Source organism: Salvelinus namaycush, chromosome 9 (genome assembly GCF_016432855.1).
Source record: "Salvelinus namaycush isolate Seneca chromosome 9, SaNama_1.0, whole genome shotgun sequence".
NCBI lineage: Eukaryota > Metazoa > Chordata > Actinopteri > Salmoniformes > Salmonidae > Salvelinus > Salvelinus namaycush.
The window spans coordinates 10,174,106-10,198,358 of record NC_052315.1 but is presented as its reverse complement, the minus strand read 5'-3'; the positions used below and the strand labels follow the sequence as shown (position 1 = coordinate 10,198,358).

The 24,253-nt window shown below is 42.5% G+C and overlaps 1 protein-coding gene across 1 annotated transcript; it reads right to left on the bottom strand.

Moving 5' to 3' along the window:
- Positions 1-2,040: 2,040 nt before the first annotated feature.
- On the bottom strand, positions 2,041-23,787 carry LOC120053869 (alpha-N-acetylgalactosaminide alpha-2,6-sialyltransferase 5-like). The gene is made up of 5 exons (XM_039001145.1): positions 23,772-23,787; positions 21,357-21,402; positions 16,919-17,335; positions 6,330-6,437; positions 2,041-2,378 (listed from the first exon to the last, which is right to left on the bottom strand). The coding sequence occupies exons 1-5, from the start codon at positions 23,785-23,787 to the stop codon at positions 2,138-2,140; spliced, it is 828 nt and encodes a 275-aa protein (XP_038857073.1). The 3' UTR covers positions 2,041-2,137.
- Positions 23,788-24,253: the final 466 nt, after the last annotated feature.

Here is a 24,253-nt window from a genome sequence, read left to right as displayed (position 1 = left end):
GCAGCTTGTACCATTCCACTTCTTCCAGAGACTCCCATATGGAACACAGGGAGAGGATGGGGAAAATCAGAGTGTTAGAGTCCAAACACACAGCCATGTCTTCCCCAGTGCCTGGGCAGTGTCGATTTTAGCATGTACATCTTGGTGGGGCAAACTTTTTTGATGCATGCCAGCAAAGCCACAACACAACACTAAACAATGCATTAATTGCACTATAATGGTTACAAACGGTGCCCACAAATTGTTTGGGCCTACATAAAGCTGTCCCAACAGCAGAGTCCCAACACCTTACCACTGCTACACCTGGCTATCAACAGAGCCTTGTTTGGCAGCAAAACAGTTAATTCAGCTTCATTTACTGCCTTTTAAAAAAACATAGCAGATATGGCTGATTTGCTTAAACAAATGTGGTTTCTACTGACAATTGAGATGTACAAACTATGGCATAAGGGGACAACGAGCGGATAAGAGGCAATCCGTAATTTAGGTTAAGACATTAATGAGGGAGCTAGGATGGACGTAGTCAATATAACTATTTGTTCAGCACTTTGAAATGTACAGCGACAAAATTTAGAACATGGGCCGTTCTTACAATATTCTGCCTGTACTCCAAGTCAGAACCATAGGATAAATAAAGGGGGCATATAAGCAGGCAATGAAAGCTTTTACAATATTCAATGATTACATTTCTCTAAAACAGGCTATAGGCTACATGTGCACCACCAAGTCAGAACAGAAGGCTAAATATGGGGGGAAAAGTTACCAAATTATTAGGTTGAGGCACATGGATTACTAACAGTTTACTACACAACATACACTTAGTATTACTTTCTTAGCTACAGTATACATATCTCCCTGGCATATTACATAATTTACGCAGCAGCATACAATACATTTTTGGACTCACCTTGTTGTGCTATGCTCACTTGGGCAAATTTTGCCATCAAACTTTGTCATCAAAGTCTGGCATTCTCTGGATTTATGGTGCTTTCAAGACAACTGGGAAATCTGAAGAAAAAAAACAAGGTTGAATCATGATGACGTCAGTGATCTTCAGGTCGGAGCTCTAGAAAGTTCCAAGTCGGATGACTGTTCAAAACTGGAGCTTGTTTTTTCCCGAGTTCCCAGTTGTCTTGAACTCACTGAAGTCTGAGATTTCCCAGTTCTGAGTTTCCAGCTGTTTTTATCATGGCAGAAGTCATGCTGGATTGACAGGATAGCCAATGTTGAATGTTTATAATTTCAAGCTTGGAAAAGAGACCCTTAAACCCAGACTTGGACCACACACCCACTCCACGGAATAGCAGGCTAGTGATTACTTTGCAATGCTTGCAGTTAGCCACAGATTCCTTCCAAACAACTCATTGTTGAATTTGCGATTTCCAACGTGTGTATAATGTTTATGGCCAATGAGCACAGATACATTGTATCTATAATTTCTCTTCATTATTTCTCTTCAATAGACAAGGATAGAAAAGGATTTGCCAGTAGATTGTCGACTTGATTCATGATGATGACTGCTAGCTAAGATTTTGAAAGTATGATGTAGACATGATCAGTCTAATCAAAGCTACTGTAGATGTAACGTGATTTGACGTCATTTTATCTGTGACCAATGACTTTGAGCATTCTTAGATGGGCACTTCTAATGTAACTCTATGGCAGCAGCTAAGGGGCTTGAATTCTTTAGCTCTACCTGTAGATGATTTTGTGGTGACGTAGTGTCCCCATGAGTGACAGAACACTGAGCCAATCACGGTGCAACTAGAGAACATTACCAACCCCTATGCTCTGTATTTTCCGCTGGCTGCCCCACCACCAGAGAAAGCACTAAGCTAGTCTGAAACACCTGAATTTTGGATCTACCTTACTCAAGAAAGCAAAAAAGAGAGTTTGTATGCGGCTTTATTAACTCAACGATTTTTTTTTTTTTTTTTACATTGTTTACAAACTGATATGTGACACGTATTAATGCCAAAATAACATGCAAAACAGGGAAAACTATTTTTTTAAATCCTTTTTTTGCTAAACAGGTGGGGCTCAAAACAGGTGGGGCTCTTCCCCACCTGCCCTGAATGACGGATCGCCACGGGTCCTGTGGACCTTTCTGTCTGTCAGTCTGACTGTCTGTCTGGTATCAGGAGACAGCTGGAGCAGGTGTGTGTGAGCTGCTTCCATTGAGAGCGGAGGACGGGCTCCAGTCTGGCTGGTAGAAGTGGATGTCATACTTCTGGGCCCAGTTGGCGAACACTGTTTTCTCCGTGATGAAGCGGTGGTGGCCGCCGCTCTGGTTGTGCTCGTGGGAGAGATACAGGGAGCATTCGTCTGGGCCAGAGGGCTCATAGTAATGATACGGCACCGAGAGATGAGAGGGAGTACTGTGAAAATAGGATGAGAAGAGAGAAGGAGAAAGGGGAATACGAAGGGAGAAAACAGAAGAGGTTGGAGACAGAGAGTGAGAATGGACAGGGGAGTGATGGAGAGATAGATTAAGAGAGAAAAAGGGAACGTGTGCATGAGTGCGTGAGAGAGAGAGAATGAAAGAATGGGGAGAGGAGTGTTAAAGGGAGGGAGAGAGAGGGATAGAGAGAAAGACAGAGAGATGAGAGAGATATCATAAAAATATTTCTTAGCCATGAGAGCCCTGTGCTCATCAAAGCTAGTCCCATGATCCCTGTGATGATCCTGAAAGTACTACACTCAGTAGACTCGGGCCTCAAGAGGGGTGTTTGAGCCAGCATGAATCATTCAAACAGCAAAGGCATTTGATATGGTCCCATGGACCTGCCTATGGATATCAGCTTAATGTCTGAAGCTACTGTAGTCCTCCATCAATCTACAGGCGGCAGACAGCCTAGCAGCATTGGGCCAGTAACCAAAGGTCACTGGTTCGAATACCCAAGCCGATAAGGTGATAAATCTGTCTGTACCCTTGAGCAAGGCACTTAAACCTAATTTGCTCCAGGGGTGCTGTACTACTACTGCTGACCCTGTAAAACAATACATTTCTAGTCAGGATATTCAGGACACAAGCAGGTACATTGTACTTGCCAGAACATAAACATTTATAAAAATAGTAATAGTAGTAAAAGTTACCTATGGAATGTTCCATAACTTTTGTAATTAATGCTCAAATAACAAAAAATGATAATAATTAATATACAATACCAGTCAAAATTTGGAGACACCTACTCATTCAAGGGTTTTCCTTTATTTTTACTGTTTTCTACATTGTAGAATAATAGTGAAGACAGCAAAACTATGAAATAACACATGGAATCACGAAGTAACCAAAAAAGTGTTAAACTATTCTAAATATATTTTATATTTGAGATTCTTCAAAGTAGCCACACGTTGCCTTGATGACAGCTTTGCACACTCTTGGAATTCTAACAACAAGCTTCATGAGGTAGTCACCTGGAATGCTTGTCCAACAGTCTTGAAGGAGTACCCACATATGCTGGGCACTTGTTGGCTGCGTTTCCTTCACTCTGTGGTCCCACTCATCCCAAACCATCTCAATTGGGTTGAGGTCGGGTGATTGTGGAGGCCAGGTCATCTGATGCAGCAATCCATCACTCTCCTTCTTGGTCAAACAGCCCCTACACAGCCTGGAGGTGTGTTTTGGGTCATTGTCCTGTTGAAAAACAAATGATAGTCCCACTAAGCGCAAACCAGCTGTGATGGCGTATTGCTGTAGAATGCTGTGGTAGCCATGCTGGTTAAGTGTGCCTTGAATTCTAAATAAATCACTGACAGTGTCACCAGCAAAGAACCCCCACACCATCACACGTCCTCCTCCATGCTTCACGGTGGGAACAACACATGTGGAGATAATCCGTTCATCTACTCTGCGTTTCACAAAGACACGGCAGTTGGAAATGAAAATCAGAAATTTGGACTCATCAGACCAAAGGACAGATTTCCACCAGTCTAATGTCCATTGCTCGTGTTTCTTGGCCCAAGCAAGTATTTTCTTATTATTGGTGTTATTCGATAGTGGTTTCCTTGCAGCAATTCAACCATGAAGGCTTGATTCACACAGTCTCCTTTGAACAGTTGATGTTGAGATGTATCTGTTACTTGAACTCCGTGAAGCATTCATTTGTCCTGCAATCTGAGGTGCAGTTAACTCTAATGAACTTATCCTCTGCAAAAGAGGTAACTCTGGGTCTTCCTTTCCTGTGTCGGTTTCATCATAGCGCTTGATGGTTTTTGCTACTGCGCTTGAAGGAACTTCTTGAAAAGTTCTTGAAATGTTCCGTATAGACTGACCTTCATGTCTTAAAGTAATGATGGACTGTCGTTTCTCTTTTCTTATTTGAGCTGTTCTTGCCATAATATGAACTTTGTATTTTACCAAATCTTCTGTATACTACCCCTACCTTGTCACAACACAACTGATTGGCTCAAACGCATTAAGAAGGAAAGAAGTTCCACAAATTTACTTTTAACAAGGCACACCTGTTAATTGAAATGCATTCCAGGTGACTACCTCATGAAGCTGGTTGAGAGAATGCCAAAAGTGTGCAAAGCTGTCATCAAGGCAAAGGGTGGCTACTTTGAATGTAGAAAATTGTAAAAAAAATATATAGAAAAACCCTTGAATGTGTAGGTGTGTCCAAACCTTTGACTGATACTGTATTTAGTATTCATTTTTTATATCTGTGTCCATATTGTCCATGAGTTTCTAGTGGATAGACCATATTGTTCAAGAGAAAATAGCCTAATTAATGAAAAAAGTACTCTATCTAATCAACAATGTCATTATTTTCAATAAACTCTGCAACTCTTCCAATTAATTACTTTTTTTCACAACTGCCAGCAGTTTGGAACCAAAACATTAATAACAAAGACATATTTACATAGAAAAATAAGTAACCCAAATATTAAGGATATTTAATGCTGAAACGCTTATATTAAACACCAATGGTATTTAATTAGTTAAAATTATATTTTTTATTTCACCTTTATTTAACCAGGTAGGCTAGTTGAGAACAAGTTCTCATTTACAACTGCGACCTGGCCAAGATAAAGCAAAGCAGTGTGACACAGACAACAACACAGAGTTACACATGGAATAACATGGAATAAACAATAAACAAGCCAATAACACAACAAACAAGTCAATGACACAGTAGATAAAAAGAAAGTCTATATACAGTGTGTGCAAAAGGCATGAGGAGGTAGGCAATAAATAGGCCATAGTAGCGAAGAATTACAATTTAGCAGATTAACACTGGAGTGATAAATGAGCAGATGATGATGTGCAAGTAGAGATACTGGTGTGCAAAAGAGCAGAAAAGTAAATAAAAACAGTATGGGGATGAGGCAGGTAGATTGGGTGGGCTATTTACAGATGGACTATGTACAGCTGCAGCAATCGGTTAGCTGCTCAGATAGCTGATGTTTAAAGTTGATGAGGGAAATATAAGTCTCCAGCTTCAGCGATTTTTGTAATTCGTTCCAGTCACTGGCAGCAGAGAACTGGAAGGAAAGGCGGCTAAATCAGGTGTTGGCTTTGGGGATGATCAGTGAGATATACCTGCTGGAACGTGTGCTACGGGTGGGTGTTGTTATCGTGACCAGTGAACTGAGATAAGGGCGGAGCTTTACCTAGCATAGACTTATAGATGACCTGGAGCCAGTGGGTCTGGCGACGAACATGTAGCGAGGGCCAGCCGACTAGAGCGTACAGGTCGCAGTGGTGGGTGGTGTAAGGTGATTTGGTAACAAAACAGATGGCACTGTGATAGACTGCATCCAGTTTGCTGAGTAGAGTGTTGGAAGCTATTTTGTAGATGACATCGCCGAAGTCGAGGATCGGTAGGATAGTCAGTTTTACTCGGGTAAGTTTTGCGGCGTGAGTGAAGGAGGCTTTTTTGCAAAAATGAAGGCCAATTCTAGATTTGATTTTGGATTGGAGATGTTTAATATGAGTCTGGAAGGAGAGTTTACAGTCTAGCCAGACACCTAGGTATTTATAGTTGTCCACATATTCTAGGTCAGAACCGTCTGGGGTGGTGATGCTAGTCGGGCCGGCGGGTGTGGGCAGCGAACGGTTGAAAAGCATGCAAGTTGATGGTTTATTTTTAGGATAAGGCCACACAGAGGGCCAAAGATAAGAACAGACACCTGTGATAGTCTTAAGTACCCAAAAAGAGCAATAGAAAATGTTAAGTTTCCAAAAGTCTGGTAGTTTGCTGGTAAACTTAGAAAGTTTCCAGTAATATACCCCACCTTTGCAAATTTATATGCCAATTAATAATCTATTAGTACAATTGGAGTAATAATCCCTGTCGGACAGCACTTCGCAGAACCCAACCCACCTGCAGAAGTCCGGAGCCACCATGCCATAGACATTGACCCTGTCACAGAGTTCCAGGGCAATGGCCATGGTGAACCAGCCAGTGGTCAGCCACGAGTTAGAGGTCTTCCTGGATGAGAAGGTGCATGGAGAAAAAACATGTTCAACAAAATGTACTGCATGATTAAATAGAATTTAATGTTAATCATGCCAAAACCTCCCTATGTAGTGCTCGCAGTGACATCCGTTCTGGCCAAGACCTCAATTTATTTGGTCATTTTTAATACCATACGTTTTGACACTGCCATATTCCTAATTTACATGATTTGACATGAAATGACGGTTTCAAGGCCGATAAACAGCCATCAAACCGGTGCCCCCTGTAATATGGAGCCCTCTCATCTACTGAGCCATCAAGGCTAGTTTGTCGGGGTTGGACCTGCCACACCTGCCAGCCATACCAGCCCCTCGCTGGGGGATATCCCAGATGACAGCGGAGCCAATCCTGTCTGGGCTCATCCTGTGTGCTGTTGGCAACGTCTGCCAGTTAGAGTGCCAGGGAGAGTGCAAGCCAGTGAGAGTCTGGTAGGACCTGTAATCGGTTTCTGCTTCCAACTCTGACTCAGTGACATCATATTGTGAGGCAGTATAGTGCTTCTGTAACTTCCTGTCAACAGTTAATGAAGACACCAATTATCTTGTAGCATCGTAGCATATGTATCTGTCATGTAGCTGCTGGAGCTAATTTGGATTGCTAGAGCTAATCTGTCAGCATCTATTAATGATTAGTACGTTGGGTTGGCTCCCCATGACATAAATGTTTAAGCGCGTCACTTACTGTAGGCTAGCTACCAAGCTTATGATGCTGTATCTGACTGACTGACTGAGCTAACTACAGTTTGCCAGAGGAGAGTTGAGCAGACATTGAAATAGCACATGCCCAACATACATAGAAACATTGTGTATTCATACCAATTGGATGTACAGTTGAAGTCAGAAGTTTGCATACACTAAGGTTGGAGTCATTAAAACTAGTTTTTCAACCACTCCACAAATTTCTTGTTAACAAACTATAGTTTTGGCAAGTCGGTTAGGACATCTACTTTGTGCATGACACAAGTCATTTTTCCAACAATTGTTTACACACAGATTATTTCACTTATAATTCACTATACCACAGTTTCAGTGGGTCAGAAGCTTACATACACTAAGATAACTGTGCTTTTAAACAGCTTGGAAAATTCCAGAAAATTATTTAATGGCTTTGGAATCTTCTGACAGGCTAATTGACATCATTTGAGTCAATTGGAGGTGTACCTGTGGATGTAGTTCAAGGCCTACCTTCAAACTCAGTGACTCTTCACTTGACATCATGGAAAAATCAAAAGAAATCAGCCAAGACCTCAGAAAAAAAATTGTAGACCTCCACAAGTCTGGTTCATCCATGGGAGCAATTTCCAAATGCCTGAAGGTACCACATTCATCTGTACAAATAATAGTATGCAAGTATAAACACCATAGGACCACGCAGCCATCATACCGCTCAGGAAGGAGACACGTTCTATCTCCTAGAGATTAAAGTCCTTTGTGCGAAAAGTGCAGATCAATCCCAGAACAACAGCAAAGGACCTTTTAAGATGCTGTAGGAAACAGGTACAAAAGTATCTATATCCACAGTAAAACAAGTCCTATATCGACATAACCTGAAAGGCCGCTCAGCAAGGATGAAGCCACTTCTCCAAAACCGCCGTAAAAAAAACAGACTATGGTTTGCAACTGCACATGGGGACAAAGATCGTACTTTTGGAGAAGTGTACTCTGGTCTGATGAAGCAAAAATAGAACTGTTTGGCCATAATGACCATCGTTATGTTTGGAGGAAAAAGGGGGAGGCTTGCAAGCCGAAGAACACCATCCCAACCGTGAAGCACGGGGGTGGCAGCATCATGTTGTGGGGGTGCTTTGCTGCAGGAGGGACTGGTGCACTTCACAAAATAGATGGCATCATGAGGAAGTAAAATGATGTGGATATATTGAAGCAACATCTCAAGACATCCGTCAGGAAGTTAAAGCTTGGTCGCAAATGGGTCTTCCAAATGGACAATGACCCCAAGCATACTTCCAAAGTTGTGGCAAAATACCTTAAGGACAACAAAGTCAAAGTATTGGAGTGGCCATCACAAAGCCCTGACCTCAATCCTATAGGAAATTTGTGGGCAGAACTGAAAAAGCTTGTGCGAGCAAGGAGGCCTACAAACCTGACTCAGTTACACAAGCTCTGTCAGGAGGAATGGGCCAAAATTCACCCAACTTATTGTGGGAAGCTTGTGGAAGGCTACCCAAAACGTTTGACCCATGTTAAACAATTTAAAGGCAATGCTACCAAATACTAATTGAGTGTATGTAAACTTCTGACCCACTGGGAAAGTGATGAAAGAAATAAAAGCTGAAAGAAATAATGCTCTCTACTATTATTCTGACATTTCACATTCTTAAAATAAAGTGGTGATCCTAACTGATTTAAGACAGGGAAAATTTACGAGGATTAAATGGCAGGAATTGTGAAAAACTGAGTTTAAATGTATTTGGCTAAGGTGTATGTAAACTTCCGACTTCAACTGTATCCAAATTGTATTGTGCTGCAAAGTGGGATTCAAATGTACTATTATTTTGTTTTTAAAGATTAATAGAAATTAAATAACTAAAATATAGTCGTTGCACAAGTATTTAGCTCCCTGAGTGAATACATGTTAGAAACACCTTTGGCAGCGATTACAGCAGTGAGTGTTCTTGGATAAGTCTCTAAGCTCTTTACACACCTGGACTGTGCAGTATCAGCCCTTTACTCTTTTCATCATTCTTCAAGCTCCTTCAAGATGTTGGGGATCATGGATAGACAGCAATTTTCAAATCTTGCCATAGATTTTCAAGCAGATTTAAGTCAAAACTGTAACTTCCCCACTCAGAAACATTCACCGTCTGCTTGGTAAGCACCTCCAGGATTTATTTGGCCTTGTGTGTAGGTTATTGTCCTGCTGAAAGGTGAATTCATCTCCCAGTGTGTGTTGGAAAGCAGATGAAGCAGGTTTTTCTCTAGGATTTCCACTGTGCTTAGCTCCATCCCATTTAATTTTATCCTGAAAAACTCCCCAGTTTTTGTCGATGTCAAGCAAACCCATACCATGATGCATCCACTTGAAAATAAGGAGACCGTTACTCAGTGATGTGTTGTATAGGATTTGCCACAAACAAAAGGCTTTGCATTTAGGCCAAAATGTGATTTTCTTTTCTTATTTTTTTTCAGTATTACTTTGGTGCTGTCACGCCCTGGCATTAGTATTCTTTGTTTTCTTTATGTTTTTTAGTTAGGTCAGGGTGTGACATGGGGAGTGTATGTGTTTTGTAGTGTCTAGGGGTGTTGTATGTGTATGGGGCAGAGAAGAGTGTAGTTGTCTAGTTATGTCTATGGCTGCCTAGATTGGTTCTCAATCAGAGACAGCTGTCATTCATTGTCTCTGATTGGGAGCCATATTTAAGGCAGCCATAGGCAGTAGGCTTTTGTGGGTAGTTGTCTATGTTGTACGTTTGTAGCTTGGGTTTGCACTTACGTCTTTAGCTTCACGATCGTTTGTTGTTTTGTTTCGTTTTGTAATTGTGTTCGTTACGTGTTTTTTCCTTCTCTAAAATAAAAGAGATGTATTTTGCACACGCTGCGCCTTGGTCCACTCTCTCACCCATAGACGATCGTGACAGGTGCCTTGTTACACACAGGATGCTTGTTTTGTAATATTTCTATTCAGTATATTTGTACTCTTCTTTTCACGCTGTCCTTTAAGTCATTATTGTGGAGTCGCTACAATGTTGTTGATCCATCCTCAGTTTTCTCCCATCAAAGCCATTGAACTCTGTAGCTGTGGCGAATGGCCTCATGGAGCAGTTCATTCCTGTCCTGCAGATCAGCTCCGGAGGACGACTGTATCTTTGACGTGTCTGGGTGGTTTAATACATCATCCACAGCATAGTTATTAACTTGACCAGGATTAAAGAGGTATTCAATGTCTGATTTGATATTGTTACCCATCTACCAATCACTGCTCTTCTATATTGGCTTTTATGAATCTGTCAACCCCTATTATTTTACACAGAGTGAGTCCATGTAACTTATTACATGATTTGTTAAGCCACATTTTACTCCTGAACTAATTTAGGCTTGACTAAACAACCACTATGTTTTAGATATCAAATTTGTTTTAATAAAAAAAATAAAAAAACTTCCACTTTGACATTGCAGCGTATTTAGAGGAGAACGATCCCATTTGTAATACATTCTTTTTTGAAGAAATCCAAGGGTATGAATACTTTTGCAATGCATTGTAGCTGTTAACTTTTCGCAACATTGTGTGCAACGTTGTGCTGAGATAAAAACAGCACTTGCTATCAGGTTGTCTCAATGTTGTTCTTGTTTCTTCTTCTACCTTTTCCAACGTGATTCAGCCATTGTTTTTTATTCGGGACAGTGTTATTGTACTTTCAGATAGTCTTAGAATCCTTCTCTAGCTGCATCGTACACTTCATTTGGACTCTCATATCCCATTGGTTCTACAGTAAGTAGAGTATTAACATATATTAACATATATTCAGAGTGCTTTGAACTAAATCCTATTTAATGATACTGTGATATGTTTGGTGGTTGTTGGGATTTCTTAATTAGTCTTTTGTTAAGAGCGTCAACAATGCTCAACGGCAGCTTTAAAATTAGAATGTGTACAGTTGAAGTCGGAAGTTTACATACACCTTAGCCAAATACATTTAAACTCAGTTTTTCACAATTCCTGACATTTAATCCTCGTAAAAATTCCCTATCTTAGGTCAGTTAGGATCACCACTTTATTTTAAGAATGTGAAATGTCAGAATAATACTAGAAAGAATTATTTATTTCAGCGTTTATTTCTTTCATCACTTTCCCAGTGGGTCAGAAGTGTACATGCACTCAATTAGCATTTGGCAGCATTGCCTTTAATTTGTTCAACTTGGGTCAAACGTTTCAGGTAGCCTTGCTCGCACACGCTTTTTCAGTTCTGCCCACAAATTTCCTAAAGTATGCTTGGGGTCATTGTCCATTTGGAAGACCCATTTGCGACCAAGCTTTAACTTCCTGACTGATGTCTTGAGATGTTGCTTCAATATATCCACATAATTTTAAATCCTGATGATGCCATCTATTTTGTGAAGTGCACCAGTCCCTCCTGCAGCAAAGCACCCCCACAACATGATGCTTCCACCCCCGTGCTTCATTGTTGGGATGGTGTTCTTCGGCTTACAAGCCTCCCCATTTTTCCTCCAAACATAAAAATGGTCTTTATGGCCGAACAGTTCTATTTTTGTTTAATCAGACCAGAGTACATTTCTCCAAAAAGTACGATCTTTGTCCCCATGTGCAGTTGCAAACCATAGACTGGCTTTTTTTATGGCGGTTTTGGAGCAGTGGCTTCTTCCTTGCTGAGCGGCCTTTCAGGTTATGTCGATATAGGACTCATTTTACTGTGGATATAGATACTTTTGTACCTGTTTCCACCAGCATCTTAACAAGGTCCTTTGCTGTTGTTCTGAGATTGATCTCCACTTTTTGCACCAAAGTACGTTCATCTCTAGGAGAGACTGAACGTCTTCTTCCTGAGCGGTATGACGGCTGGGTGTTTATACTTGCATACTATTTTTGTACAGATGAACGTGGTACCATCGGGCATTTGGAAATTGCTCCCAAGGATGAACCAGACTTGTGGAGGTCTTCACATTTTTTTCTGAGGTCTTTGCTGATTTCTTTTGATTTTCACATGATGTTATGCAAAGAGGCACTGAGTTTGAAGGTAGGCCTTGAACTACATCCACAGGTACACCTCCAATTGACTCAATTGATGTCAATTAGCCTATCAGAAGCTTCTAAAGCCAAGACATAATTTTCTGGACTTTTCCATGCTGTTTAAAGGCACAGTTAACTTAGTGTATGTAAACTTCTGACCCACTGGAATTGTGATACAGTGAATTATAAGTGAAATAATCTGTGTGTAAACAATTGTTGGAAAAATGACTTGTGTCATGCACAAAGTAGATGTCCTAACCGACTTGCCAAAACTATAGTTTGTTAACAAGACATTTGTGGAGTGGTTGAAAAATGAGTTAATGACTCCAACCTAACTGTATATTTCTCTAATGTGAGGGAATATTTTGGAACTGATTTCCAATATTAAAATCAATTGGAGCTAATTTGCTGGTGTTTTTAAAGTCTTATATCAATTATAACTATATCAATGAATAGACATACATGTATGTTCATGTATGACATGCATAAGACCAACATGCAAGGAATGAAATAATAATAATAATTATATTAACTCTACTTCTGCATGCTTATTAAATCAAATAAAAGTGTATTGGTCTCTTACACAGTTTAGCAGATATTATAGCGGGGGCAGCAACATGCTTATGTTACTAGCTCCTAACAATCCAGTAAAATGTCCAACAAGTTGACAAATATTTGACATTTTACTGGATTGTTAGGAGCTAGTAACATAAGCATGTTGCTTCTCCCGCTATAATATCTGCTAAACTGTGTAAGCGTCCAATAAACTGTTATTTGATTCTAACCAACTTGCGAAAACTATAGTTTGTTAACAAGAAATGTGTGGAGTGTTTGAAAAAATAGTTTTAATGACTCCAACCTAAGTGTATGTAAACTTCCGACTTCAACTGTATGTGTATTAGAATATGTATGTGTATTAAAATGTGCATGAAAATATGTGTGTGTATTAAAATGTGTATTAGAATATGTATGTGTATTAAAATGTGTATTAGAATATGTATGTGTATTAAAATGTGTATTATATGTATGTGTATTAAAATGTGAATTATACTATTTATGTGTATTAATATGTGTATGTGTATTAAAATGTATATTATACCATATATACATGTATTAAAATGTGTATGTGTATTAAAATGTGTATTATAATATATATATATGTGTATTAAACCGTGTATGTGTCACGTTCCTGACCTGTTTTCTGTTGTTTGGTATGTGTTTATTGGTCAGGGCGTGAGTTTTGGGTGGGCAGTCTATGTTTTCTGTTTCTATGTTGGTTTTGGGTTGCCTGGTATGGCTCTCAATTAGAGGCAGGTGTTTGACGTTTCCTCTGATTGAGAGTCATATTAAGGTAGGTTGTTCTCACTGTTTGTTTGTGGGTGATTGTCGTCCGTGTCTGTGTCTGCGCACCACACGGGACTGTAGCGTTTGTTCGTTCGTTTGTTATAGTCTGTACCTGTTCCTACGTGCTTCGTGTTATATGTAAGTTTTCATGGTTTAGGTCTGTCTACATCGGTTTTGTTATTTTGTAATTTTCCAAGTGTTTTTCGTGTTTGTCTTAGTCTTTCAAATAAATCATTATGTATTCACAACCCGCTGCATTTTGGTCCTCCGATCCTTCTCTCCTCTCCTCGTCTGAGGAGGAGGAAGATCTAGACACCCGTTACAGTATGTGTATTGGAATGTGTATTAGAATATGCATGTGTATTAAAATGTATATTATAATATATATATATGTATTAAAATGTGTATTATAATATATGTGTATTAAAATGTGTATTAGAATATGTATGCTCAAGAGCTCTGAAAACAATGCATTCAGCTTCCCTGGCAAATCCTGATTCAAGTTCTCCAACACAGTGACTGTATTGTGGCGAAATCCTGCACGGAGCCTTCACCGTGCGCTGCCACTTTAAGAGCGCATGAGCAGTAGAAAGGAGGAAATAAAAGAGCTCGTTCAGCTTTTTGGGGAGGAGCTCTTTTGTGGCGCGACAGTTTTGTTTGTGTGTGTTATGCTGCAGAGTTTGGTTGTTTATCTTCAGCGTATGTGGTTGTACAGTTTTTGGAACAATCCTCGGTGTGATCGCTCGACGACGTGGTTGTTCTCATGTGGGACCGCGACGGTTATGGATCAAAGGAAAATAGTAGAACAGCGAGAGTACCACTACCAGACCCACACACATCAACAGAAGAGACTGCCTAGAGTGTAGCCTGTTGACCAGATAGCCAGCGGAGAGAAAAAAGAATACACACCCTATAGATCCCACATCACATCACAGTCCTTCCACAATTCTTGGTAACCCCACCAAGCATACCTCATATAACAATAATGGCAGAGCAAATAAACAGCAACTTCATACAATAACGAATGAACCCAGTCATCACACAGAGGATTTGCAAGAGTTTGTATTCTCTGTTGTGAAGGAGTGCAGAGGGTATGAATGTGTGGTGTTCATATACACACTAGTCCAGCTCCAATGAAACCTCAATGCATTTATGAAAATAGAGTCGGTTGCAGTGTAAAGCACTGGACCATAGCGGGAAGAGAAAGAGAGAAAGGGAACAAGAGAGGGCTTAGCTGTGGTCTTGAGGTTGCAGGTGTACGGTCTGACTGTCCGATGGTGTGTTGGGTTGTAGTTGAACGCTTCGCAACAATGTTGCTACTAATCCCTTTGATCCATAACCGTCGCGGTCCCACATGAGAACAACCACGTCGTCGAGCGATCACACCGAGGATTGTTCCAAAAACTGTACAACCACATACGCTGAAGATAAACAAACAAACTCTGCAGCATAACACACACAACCAAAACTGTCGCGCCACAAAAGAGCTCCTCCCCAAAAAGCTGAACGAGCTCTTTTATTTCCTCCTTTCTACTGCTCATGCGCTCTTAAAGTGGCAGCGCACGGTGAAGGCTCCGTGCAGGATTTCGCCACACTCCTCCCCCCATGAAAAAACAAAGCCTGTAGAAACAGAGAGGATGCAGGCTTTGACAAGTTAATGTTCCTGCTATACAAAACCAGGGAAGTCCTCATCATCAGAGTCCTCCACGAAGAGGTCCTGCAGTTGTTGCTTTTGCCTGCGATCCAGCTCTTCTGCCGTAGGGTAGCAGGGCTTTAGGTCAACAACATGCACCGTCCTGACATCTTCCCCAGTGTCCTCCAAACAGACCAAGTAGTTCACTGGTCCCAACTGCTGCACTACACGGTATGGGCCTTTCCATCTCGAAGCTAGCTTGGCAGTGAACTTCTTAGATGCCTTCGACAGATGATGTGAACGTACCCAGACACGAGACTGGGGTGGGAAACACACGTCTCGTCTATGTTTATCATAGTTTCTCAGCTGTCGTTGTTTGGCTTTGTTTTTGCTGGCCTCCACTCTGGCTAGCAAGGTGTGGTGGTGTTGTACGGCATCAAACGCTGGGCAGTCAGGTGAAACATTAGAACTTTGCAAGACTCTGTCCATCGGACCTTTTAGTGGTCTTCCCAGGTGGAGTTCAGCGGGAGTGACCCCAGAAGTCTCCTGCACGGCAGAGTTCAGTGCAAAGCGAAATTCAGGAAGATGCTGATCCCACCTTGTGTGCTGATCCCCCACGAATGAAGCAATCATCCCTTTCAGGGTACGGTTTACCCTCTCGGTCAGGTTGGTCTGAGGATGGTAGGCTGTGGTCAACTTGGCAATTACACCCCAGTAGGTACAAAGCTCTTTGTATATTCCTGATATGAATTGCGGACCTCGGTCAGAGAGGATTTGGTCTGGAATTCCGAATCTGGTAAAGACCTCCCGTCGCAGAATTAGAGCAATGGCGGATGCAGTGGCTTTGCGGAGTGGAAACAACTCCACCCAGTGTGTGTAGTAGTCCACTACCACCAATAAAAATTCATTCTGGGTTCCCCGGCTGGGAGGAAAAGGTCCCATGAGGTCAATTCCCAACATTTCATTTGGATGGTTTACCACGGTCTGCAGAGTTTGGTTGTTTATCTTCAGCGTATGTGGTTGTACAGTTTTTGGAACAATCCTCGGTGTGATCGCTCGACGACGTGGTTGTTCTCATGTGGGACCGCGACGGTTATGGATCAAAGGGATTAGTAGCAACATTTTTCAGACCGGACACCTGTACCCTCAAGACCACAGCTAAGCCCTCTCTTGTTCCCTTTCTCTCTTTCTCTTCCCGCTATGGTCCAGTGCTTTACACTGCAACCGACTCTATTTTCATAAATGCATTGAAGTTTCATTGGAGCTGGACTAGTGTGTATATGAACACCACACATTCATACCCTCTGCACTCCTTCACAACAGAGAATACAAACTCTTGCAAATCCTCTGTGTGATGACTGGGTTCATTCGTTATTGTATGAAGTTGCTGTTTATTTGCTCTGCCATTATTGTTATATGAGGGATGCTTGGTGGGGTTACCAAGAATTGTGGAAGGACTGTGATGTGATGTGGGATCTATAGGGTGTATTCTTTTTTCTCTCCGCTGGCTATCTGGTCAACAGGCTACACTCTAGGCAGTCTCTTCTGTTGATGTGTGTGGGTCTGGTAGTGGTACTCTCGCTGTTCTACTATTTTCCTTTCGGCAGGGTTAATACCTGCCTGGCGCCCGAACAAAATCTTCTTTACCTTTCTCTAATTAATACCGCTACAGTATTCTTCAGATGTCATCCTCGGCCAGAATTGGACTGCCAGACTCACAAAGTTAAAACCCAATGACATTATTGACCCAATGGTCAAAATGTCAAAATCCTACCTGTCTTTTCCCGTTTCATTTTTGAAGAGCTCGTCAAACTCCAGCATCTTGAGGGGGGAGATGACGTAGACCTTGAGCTTGGGAAGCAGCTGGTTGATCAGACGCAGGTTGTTGAAGACCCTGCCCTTGCCGTCGCGTCGCATGGCGCTGGTGGGTCCCCAGAAGAGGAAGACAGAGTCCTGGTTGGCGTTGAGCAGCTCCTGCCGTCTCTGCAGCACCCTCTGCACGCTGGAGTGGGCGATGACGCGCAGGCTAGTGCGCCGGCCCACATCCTGTTTGAAATTGTTTCCGTTTGGGGCATTGTTCATGCGGATGACGCACCCGGTGCGGTCAATTTCGTCCCCTCGGTTACTGCCAGTAAGGTGGCCCGAGCTGGACACCAGGGCACAGCAGTTACAGTGCATCCTCAGAGGCTGGGGGGGGGGGGGGGGGAAATAGGTCAAAGACGGTATAGTACAGTGAGGTCAGGGTTTACACTGGCCCTTAAACAACATAAAAAAATGCATGCTTCCTTCTTTCCTTGCCCTGAAATTTTGTGGCTAACAGCATTGGACAAGTGAATGCACGGTACCCACCACATTGCTTAAGCTTATCACAAGGCAGATGAAAAAGAAGGATGCATGTTTGAAGTTTTCAAACAGAATCTGCACTCTCTGGGGCCGAGCAAAGCACAAAGGGTCTTCTACAGGAATCACACAATCCATTATCATTCAAAAGAATGTGAGACCATATTCACCAAGGACATTTTGCCTGAGTATCTTCCTATAACAAAATAACTACAAGTGTTTAAAAGTGAATGCAATCCTCCCTCTCTGTCATCGAGGTCAATGGACACATGGAGGTGTGAGATCCATGGCATTAGATTCAAATCTCCCTGCCAAGAGGAAAACAGTACTTCCCAAAATCCAATAGCACAATCAATACCCTCTACAGCACAGAGTAGAAGGCTAGGCAAAAGGGCATCCATCTCTAATAGTAAAAACCCTGAGACCCTCTCATGAATTATTCTAAGGCTTAATGCAGAGGTCCATTGGCATTCAGAGCTGTACTCTGAGCTTCATGCTTGAGTGGGGCCTGTGCATACATTCATATACTGTATACATACAGGTGAGATTACCGACTTCACTGCCTCACTGCCTCCTGATCCCATTCTACTGTTTACACATCTCTTCCTTTAATCTCTGTGATTCCACACATATTAATTACCAAGGGAAACTTAGAGGAAATGGAGATGGCCCTGAGCACGATGTGGGAAGTGTTTGTGAAGACACAGAAGATAATGAAGACAGACTATAATGAAGACAGAAGATAACGAAGACAGAAGATAATGAAGACAGACTATAATGAAGACAGAAGATAATGAAGACAGAAGATAACGAAGACAGAAGATAACGAAGACAGACTATAATGAAGACAGAAGATAACGAAGACAGAAGATAATGAAGACAGACTATAACGAAGACAGAAGATAACGAAGACAGAAGATAACAAAGACAGAAGATAACGAAGAAGAAAAAAAGTCAGGAAGTTTTTGGCGGAGCCAGAAAGTTGGCTTTCAGAAATATTATAATGTAAACTTACTTTTAATCCATCTGTCTGCATATTTCAAGACATGACATATGGAGGTTTAGTGAGATACCAAATGGGCTGGATGATTCTCTTCATCACCCATCTTGAAAAAACGTGTACTAAAAAAGTGGAAATCAATCAATCCGCTATCATTAACACAATGGAAAAATCAAATTATTTATTATTAAAATATTTTAAAAGCATGGACGACGACGAAATAAAAACAAATGGATAACATTTAAGGCCAAATGGCAAATAATAATGCAGGCATTAGGGATGGGGGTATGAGCATGTGGGTCTGGGCAGATGAGATTTAGTGATTGTTTGTGTTCGTCTGTAAGTTGTTGTTCGTATGTATAAGTTTGTATATCGATATTTTTTTAAATAATAATAATAAAAAATAATAATGTTAAAAAAGATATAATAATAATGAAATCGCTGCAGCCTGAGGTTGTCTTTTCCGTCCCGATGTGTCCGGATGAGCGATTAGGGTACTCCTATCATGGTAACATTTCAAACTTCAAACTATAGCCTTTTTCCTAGCAATAGTGTGGATGTATCGTTCCTTTGTGCTAGCCAAACATCCTACAAGTAGGCAAGAAAGAATTACATGCCCAGCCACACGATTATAGCCTACCCAATCTCTTGCCATGCTATGAAAATAACTAGGGAAGACATCTTCTTTCCTCTTAATGTTTGCAGATATGGAACACACACTGCCCATGGCAAGACAAACCACTCTTCTTACTAATTCCTACTTAATGCAATACAAGAAAATGATGGCAGACGTGCAATTCATGTTGGTTTAGTTCCATTATTCTCCCTGTCGGTAGGTCTTCATGCGTGTCACTTCTGATGAAGCGCAACAGTTTTCTCCTGGTAGCTTATTCGCATCTCTGAGGCTGTGCTGCTTTCTTTGTCTGAACTGACTATGTTTATCTGTGAACATTTCCCAGCACATTCATTTCTCCTCTGACGAGTCAAGAAATAAGATTGATATTTGGATTTGACATGATGGAATTGTTTTTATATATTTTTTTAAACGTTAAGGAATATCAGGGCAGCAAATGCAGATATTGCCCAAGCAATAACGTTCAACTCTATTAATGTATCGTACTTGTGGCCTGGAGCATCAGGGAAATTCTCCCAGTAATAAAAGTGTTTTTGCAAGGAAGACTAAATTGTCTTTGACAGTCTATGCCCAGAGCTTCTGTCAGCTCAATGATTCTATGCGGAAATAGCAATGACTTATCAATCTTCATTCTGAGGAAAAGGTTGAAACTGAGAATCTTTAAGAGGGGAAATCTCATCAAAAAGGATTCTCAAACAACACTGTTGAGAATCCGTGTGAGCTGAGCCCTTTTCCCAGTACAACTAGCTTATCAGTAGTGGTCATCTTGTGATGGGCTAGGATGAACTTATGTGTTACAAATAGACAAATGGGACAGTACAGAAGGATGGTCTCTGTCGTGCAAGTATGTCCGCAAGGGTTGTATAAACATGTTTTGCACAAGTGGATGGAATGCGTCTGTCTGGTTTAGGACAAAGTCGCAGTTGAGTTACTGTTCAGCAAGTTCTAGTTTCTGTACGAAATGGGGAGAATGCAGTCAACGTTGAAGTGAAAATATCACGATGCAGAGGAAGAGCCAGCCCTTCCTGGGCATTTCCCCTTTATATATGAAGAACTGTGTGACTTTGCTATTCAGCTGAAGCATCCAGGTGGGTGAATAAATCAGGTTCTTAGTTTTGTCAGTCTCCACCTGTATCTGATTATATTTTCATCATTTAGCAGACACTCTTATCAAGAGAGACTTACAGTAGCGAGTGCATACATTTTCTTCATACAGGTCCCCCGTGGGAATTGAACCTACAACCCTGCCATTGCAAGCACCATGCTCTACCAACTGAGCCACACGGGACCATAATAGCTAAAAACCTAACATCACATTATTGAATCAAATGTTATTACATAGATTCATCATTATGGAGGTTTCCTGATTGAAGCCTTGAAATTAAACAAAAAGTAATAAGAATTGTGCAGATTGATGCATTTTCAACATGTTAGATTCAGATGTGCAACATTATGAACCAATTTCAATCACAGGATCTTCTGAGGGGAGAACGGCTCATAATAATGGCCGAAATGGAACAAATGGAATGGCATCAAACACCTGGAAACTATGTGTTTGATGTATTTGATACCATTCCATCTATTTCGCTCCAGTCATTCGAACAAGCCCATTCTCCCCAAATTAAGGTGCCACCAACCTCCTGGGATTTTCAATAAGAGCACACCTACCTACAGTATGCAGTAGGAACTTGACTAATACGACCGTCTGTCTCATTCATAAAAGGAAACGATTCGTATTCCACTCAAACTGTCAGTCCCAAATGGCACCCTATTCCCTCTATAGTGCACTACTTTTGACCAGGTCCCCATAGGAAATAGGGAGCCATTTTGGATGCAGTCCCAGAGTTAGCATGGTAGTGGGACGTTGGCAGGTTCAGACTTCATATAACTCTAATGTGGAGTATATTAGATTAGCTGAGCTACAATGCATAGATCACAGAGCTCACAGCACACAGTTACGAGTACAGCTCCAACTCAGTCAGTTACCACTCACAAAGCAACTGGTCTCTACCCAGGAAACCAGGGTCATAATTGCTTTGAGAAAGACGCCATCCATTTACTGTAGCTTCTCTCATTCTTTCTGTCTAGGTAGCTACCTCCAAGAATACTCATACACAGCACCCGAGGTAGACAGTAGCCTCAATTTACAGTCTTGCAGTTCTGGTACATGTAATATTTCAGAGACAATGGTCTGACTTGTGAGACTAAGAGCACAGAGCCCTTCCTTTATGATTTGTTTGATCTATGATGCTTATATGTTTCTGTAATTGAAATGTATGTGTGTCTACATCAAATAATTTTTTTGGGGGGGTGTGTCTTTGTCAGTAAATTGTTACAGTATGTCTGATATTTGTCTTAAACATTGTTCCCCGCTATGCTGCTGTCTTGGTTGGACCAGGCCTCTCTTGACAAATAGATGTTATCTCAATTACACTAACCTGGATAAATAAAGGTTCAATAAAACAATTAAAAAGCATGTTTTAGATCAGATGAAGAAAAATTGTGAAAAACAGCAATATTCAGAACTTGTGTAACAGAGGAGGCCGTTTGACTTTGAAGACAATGCACTGAGGGGGGAAATTTAATTGGAAATCAAACGGTACTTATCTTTTCCATTAATTTGCTATTGTGAAATATTGCTTGATCTACAAAACAGATGGCCTGGGATGTGGACTTCTCTCAACATAAAACCACTTTTGAGGTTTGAAAAGATTTGACAAACAAAATTGTTTTACTGTAATGTCCCTTTAAGATGGATTGGCAATTGTTAATACAGTCATTTCTTCTAATCTAATGTAATACAGAATGTTTGATCAAAGCACATGCATTCTCAAAGCTCCATTAACACTAGAAACGCAGAGGCAGTCATTTTGACTGCATATGAATTTAAAATTCACATTTTTAAATCACACCCCCTCCTGTCCTTGACTTTTTATAAATACGTCTCTTCACCACATGTATGTTGTTAGAATGTAACATGTTACAAACAGAACTTGTGTTTTAAGCAGTTTTAAGAGGACAAGTCATTTTTTCCCCCAGTCAAATGCAGGTAAGACATTTTGATTTCTATACTGAACAAAAATATGAACGCAACATGCAACAATTTCAAAGTGTCACATCTTCCCCTGCTCCTCCCCTCCGGCATACGACTTCGCTGGAATACTAACCACCGGTCCTGGGATTCATCTTACGCACACCTGGCACTCTTCATTACGCACAGCTGTTGGAAGGAGAGGACCAAGGTGCAACGTGGTACGTGTCCATATTTATTAAATGAACACTGAAATAACAAAATTACGACCGAAACAGTTCTGGCTTGTGCAGACACACAACACAGGAAACAACTACCCACAAAACACAGGTGGGATGAGGCTACCTAAGTATGGTTCTCAATCAGAGACAACGATAGACAGCTGCCTCTGATTGAGAACCACACTCGGCCAAACACATAGAAATATAAAACATAGAACAAAAACATAGAATGCCCACCCCAACTCACGCCCTGACCAAACCAAAATAGAGACATAACAAAGGAACTAAGGTCAGGGCGTGAAAGTACCTCCCCAAAGGTGCGGACTCCGGCCGCAAAACCTGAACCTATAGGGGAGGGTCTGGGTGGGCATTTCACGGCGGTGGCGGCTATGGTGCGGGACGTAGACCCCGCTCCACCTCTGGCTTGGCCCACTTAGGTGGCACCTCTAGAGCGAGGACCCTCGCCACCGACCCCGGACTGGGGACCCTCGCAGCGGGCCCAGGACAGGAGGGCGACTCTGGCAGCTCCGGACAGGAGGGCGACTCTGGCAGCTCCGGACAGGAGGGAGACTCTGGCAGCTCCGGACAGGAGGGAGACTCTGGCAGCTCCGGACAGGAGGGAGACTCTGGCAGCTCCGGACAGGAGGGAGACTCTGGCAGCTCCGGACAGGAGGGAGACTCTGGCAGCTCCGGACAGGAGGGAGACTCTGGCAGCTCCGGACAGGAGGGAGACTCTGGCAGCTCCGGACAGGAGGGAGACTCTGGCAGCTCCGGACAGGAGGGCGACTCTGGCAGCTCCGGACAGGAGGGCGACTCTGGCAGCTCCGGACAGGAGGGCGACTCTGGCAGCTCCGGACAGGATGGTGTCACTGGAGTGGAGAGACACACAGGAGGCTTCGTGCCATGGATCATCACTGGAGGCTTCTTGCCATGGATCATTACTGGAGGCCTCGTGCCATGGTTCATCACTGGAGGCCTCGTGCCATGGATCATCACTGGAGGCTTCTTGCCATGGATCATCACTGGAGGCTTCTTGCCATGGATCATCACTGGAGGCTTCTTGCCATGGATCATCACTGGAGGCTTCTTGCCATGGATCATCACTGGAGGCTTCTTACCATGGATCATCACTGGAGGCTTTGTGCCATGGATCATCACTGGAGGCTTCTTACCATGGATCATCACTGGAGGCTTCTTACCATGGATCATCACTGGAGGCTTTGTGCCATGGATCATCACTGGAGGCTTCGTGCCATGGATCATCACTGGAGGCTTCGTGCCATGGATCATCACTGGAGGCTTCGTGCCATGGATCACCACTGGAGGCTTCTTTCCCTGGATCACCACTTGAGTGGAGAGACACACAGGAGGCCTGGCTCTGGGAGAAGGCACAGGACTCACCAGGCTGGGGAGACATAGGAGGGTTAATTCTCGGCGCAGGCACAGGACTCACCAGGCTGGGGAGACATGCAGGAGACCTTGTCCTTGGCCGAGGCACCGGATACACTGGGCCGTGGAGGCGCACTGGCGGTCTCGAGCGCAGATCTGGCCCCACCCGTTCTGGCTGGATGCCAGCTTCCACCCGGCAAATGCGGGACTCTGGCACCGAGCACACCGGCCTGTGGATGCTCGGCTGAGACACCGTGCGCATCACCCCATAGCACGGGGCCTGACCAGTCACATGCTCACCCCGGTAAGAACGGGGAGTGGGCTCAGGTCTCAGGTCAACCTGACTCCACCACACTCCCCGTGTGCCCCCCCCAAAAAATGTTTTGGGGCTGCCTCTCGGGCTTCCTTGCCAGCCGTGTTCCCTCGTACCGCTGGTTCCCTTCTCCTGCTGCCTCCGCTCTCCTGGCTGCCTCCACTTGTTCCCATGGGAGGCG

Bases quoted from the DNA above. Each gene is read 5' to 3' on its own strand.
- LOC120053869 (XM_039001145.1), bottom strand. The intron at 6,438-16,918 runs GTAGGATTTTGA...CTTCTCATCCAG, and splicing joins AATGAAACGGGAAAAGACAG to GAAGACCTCTAACTCGTGGC. The intron at 2,379-6,329 runs GTGGGTTGGGTT...CTATTTTCACAG, and splicing joins GTGGCTCCGGACTTCTGCAG to TACTCCCTCTCATCTCTCGG.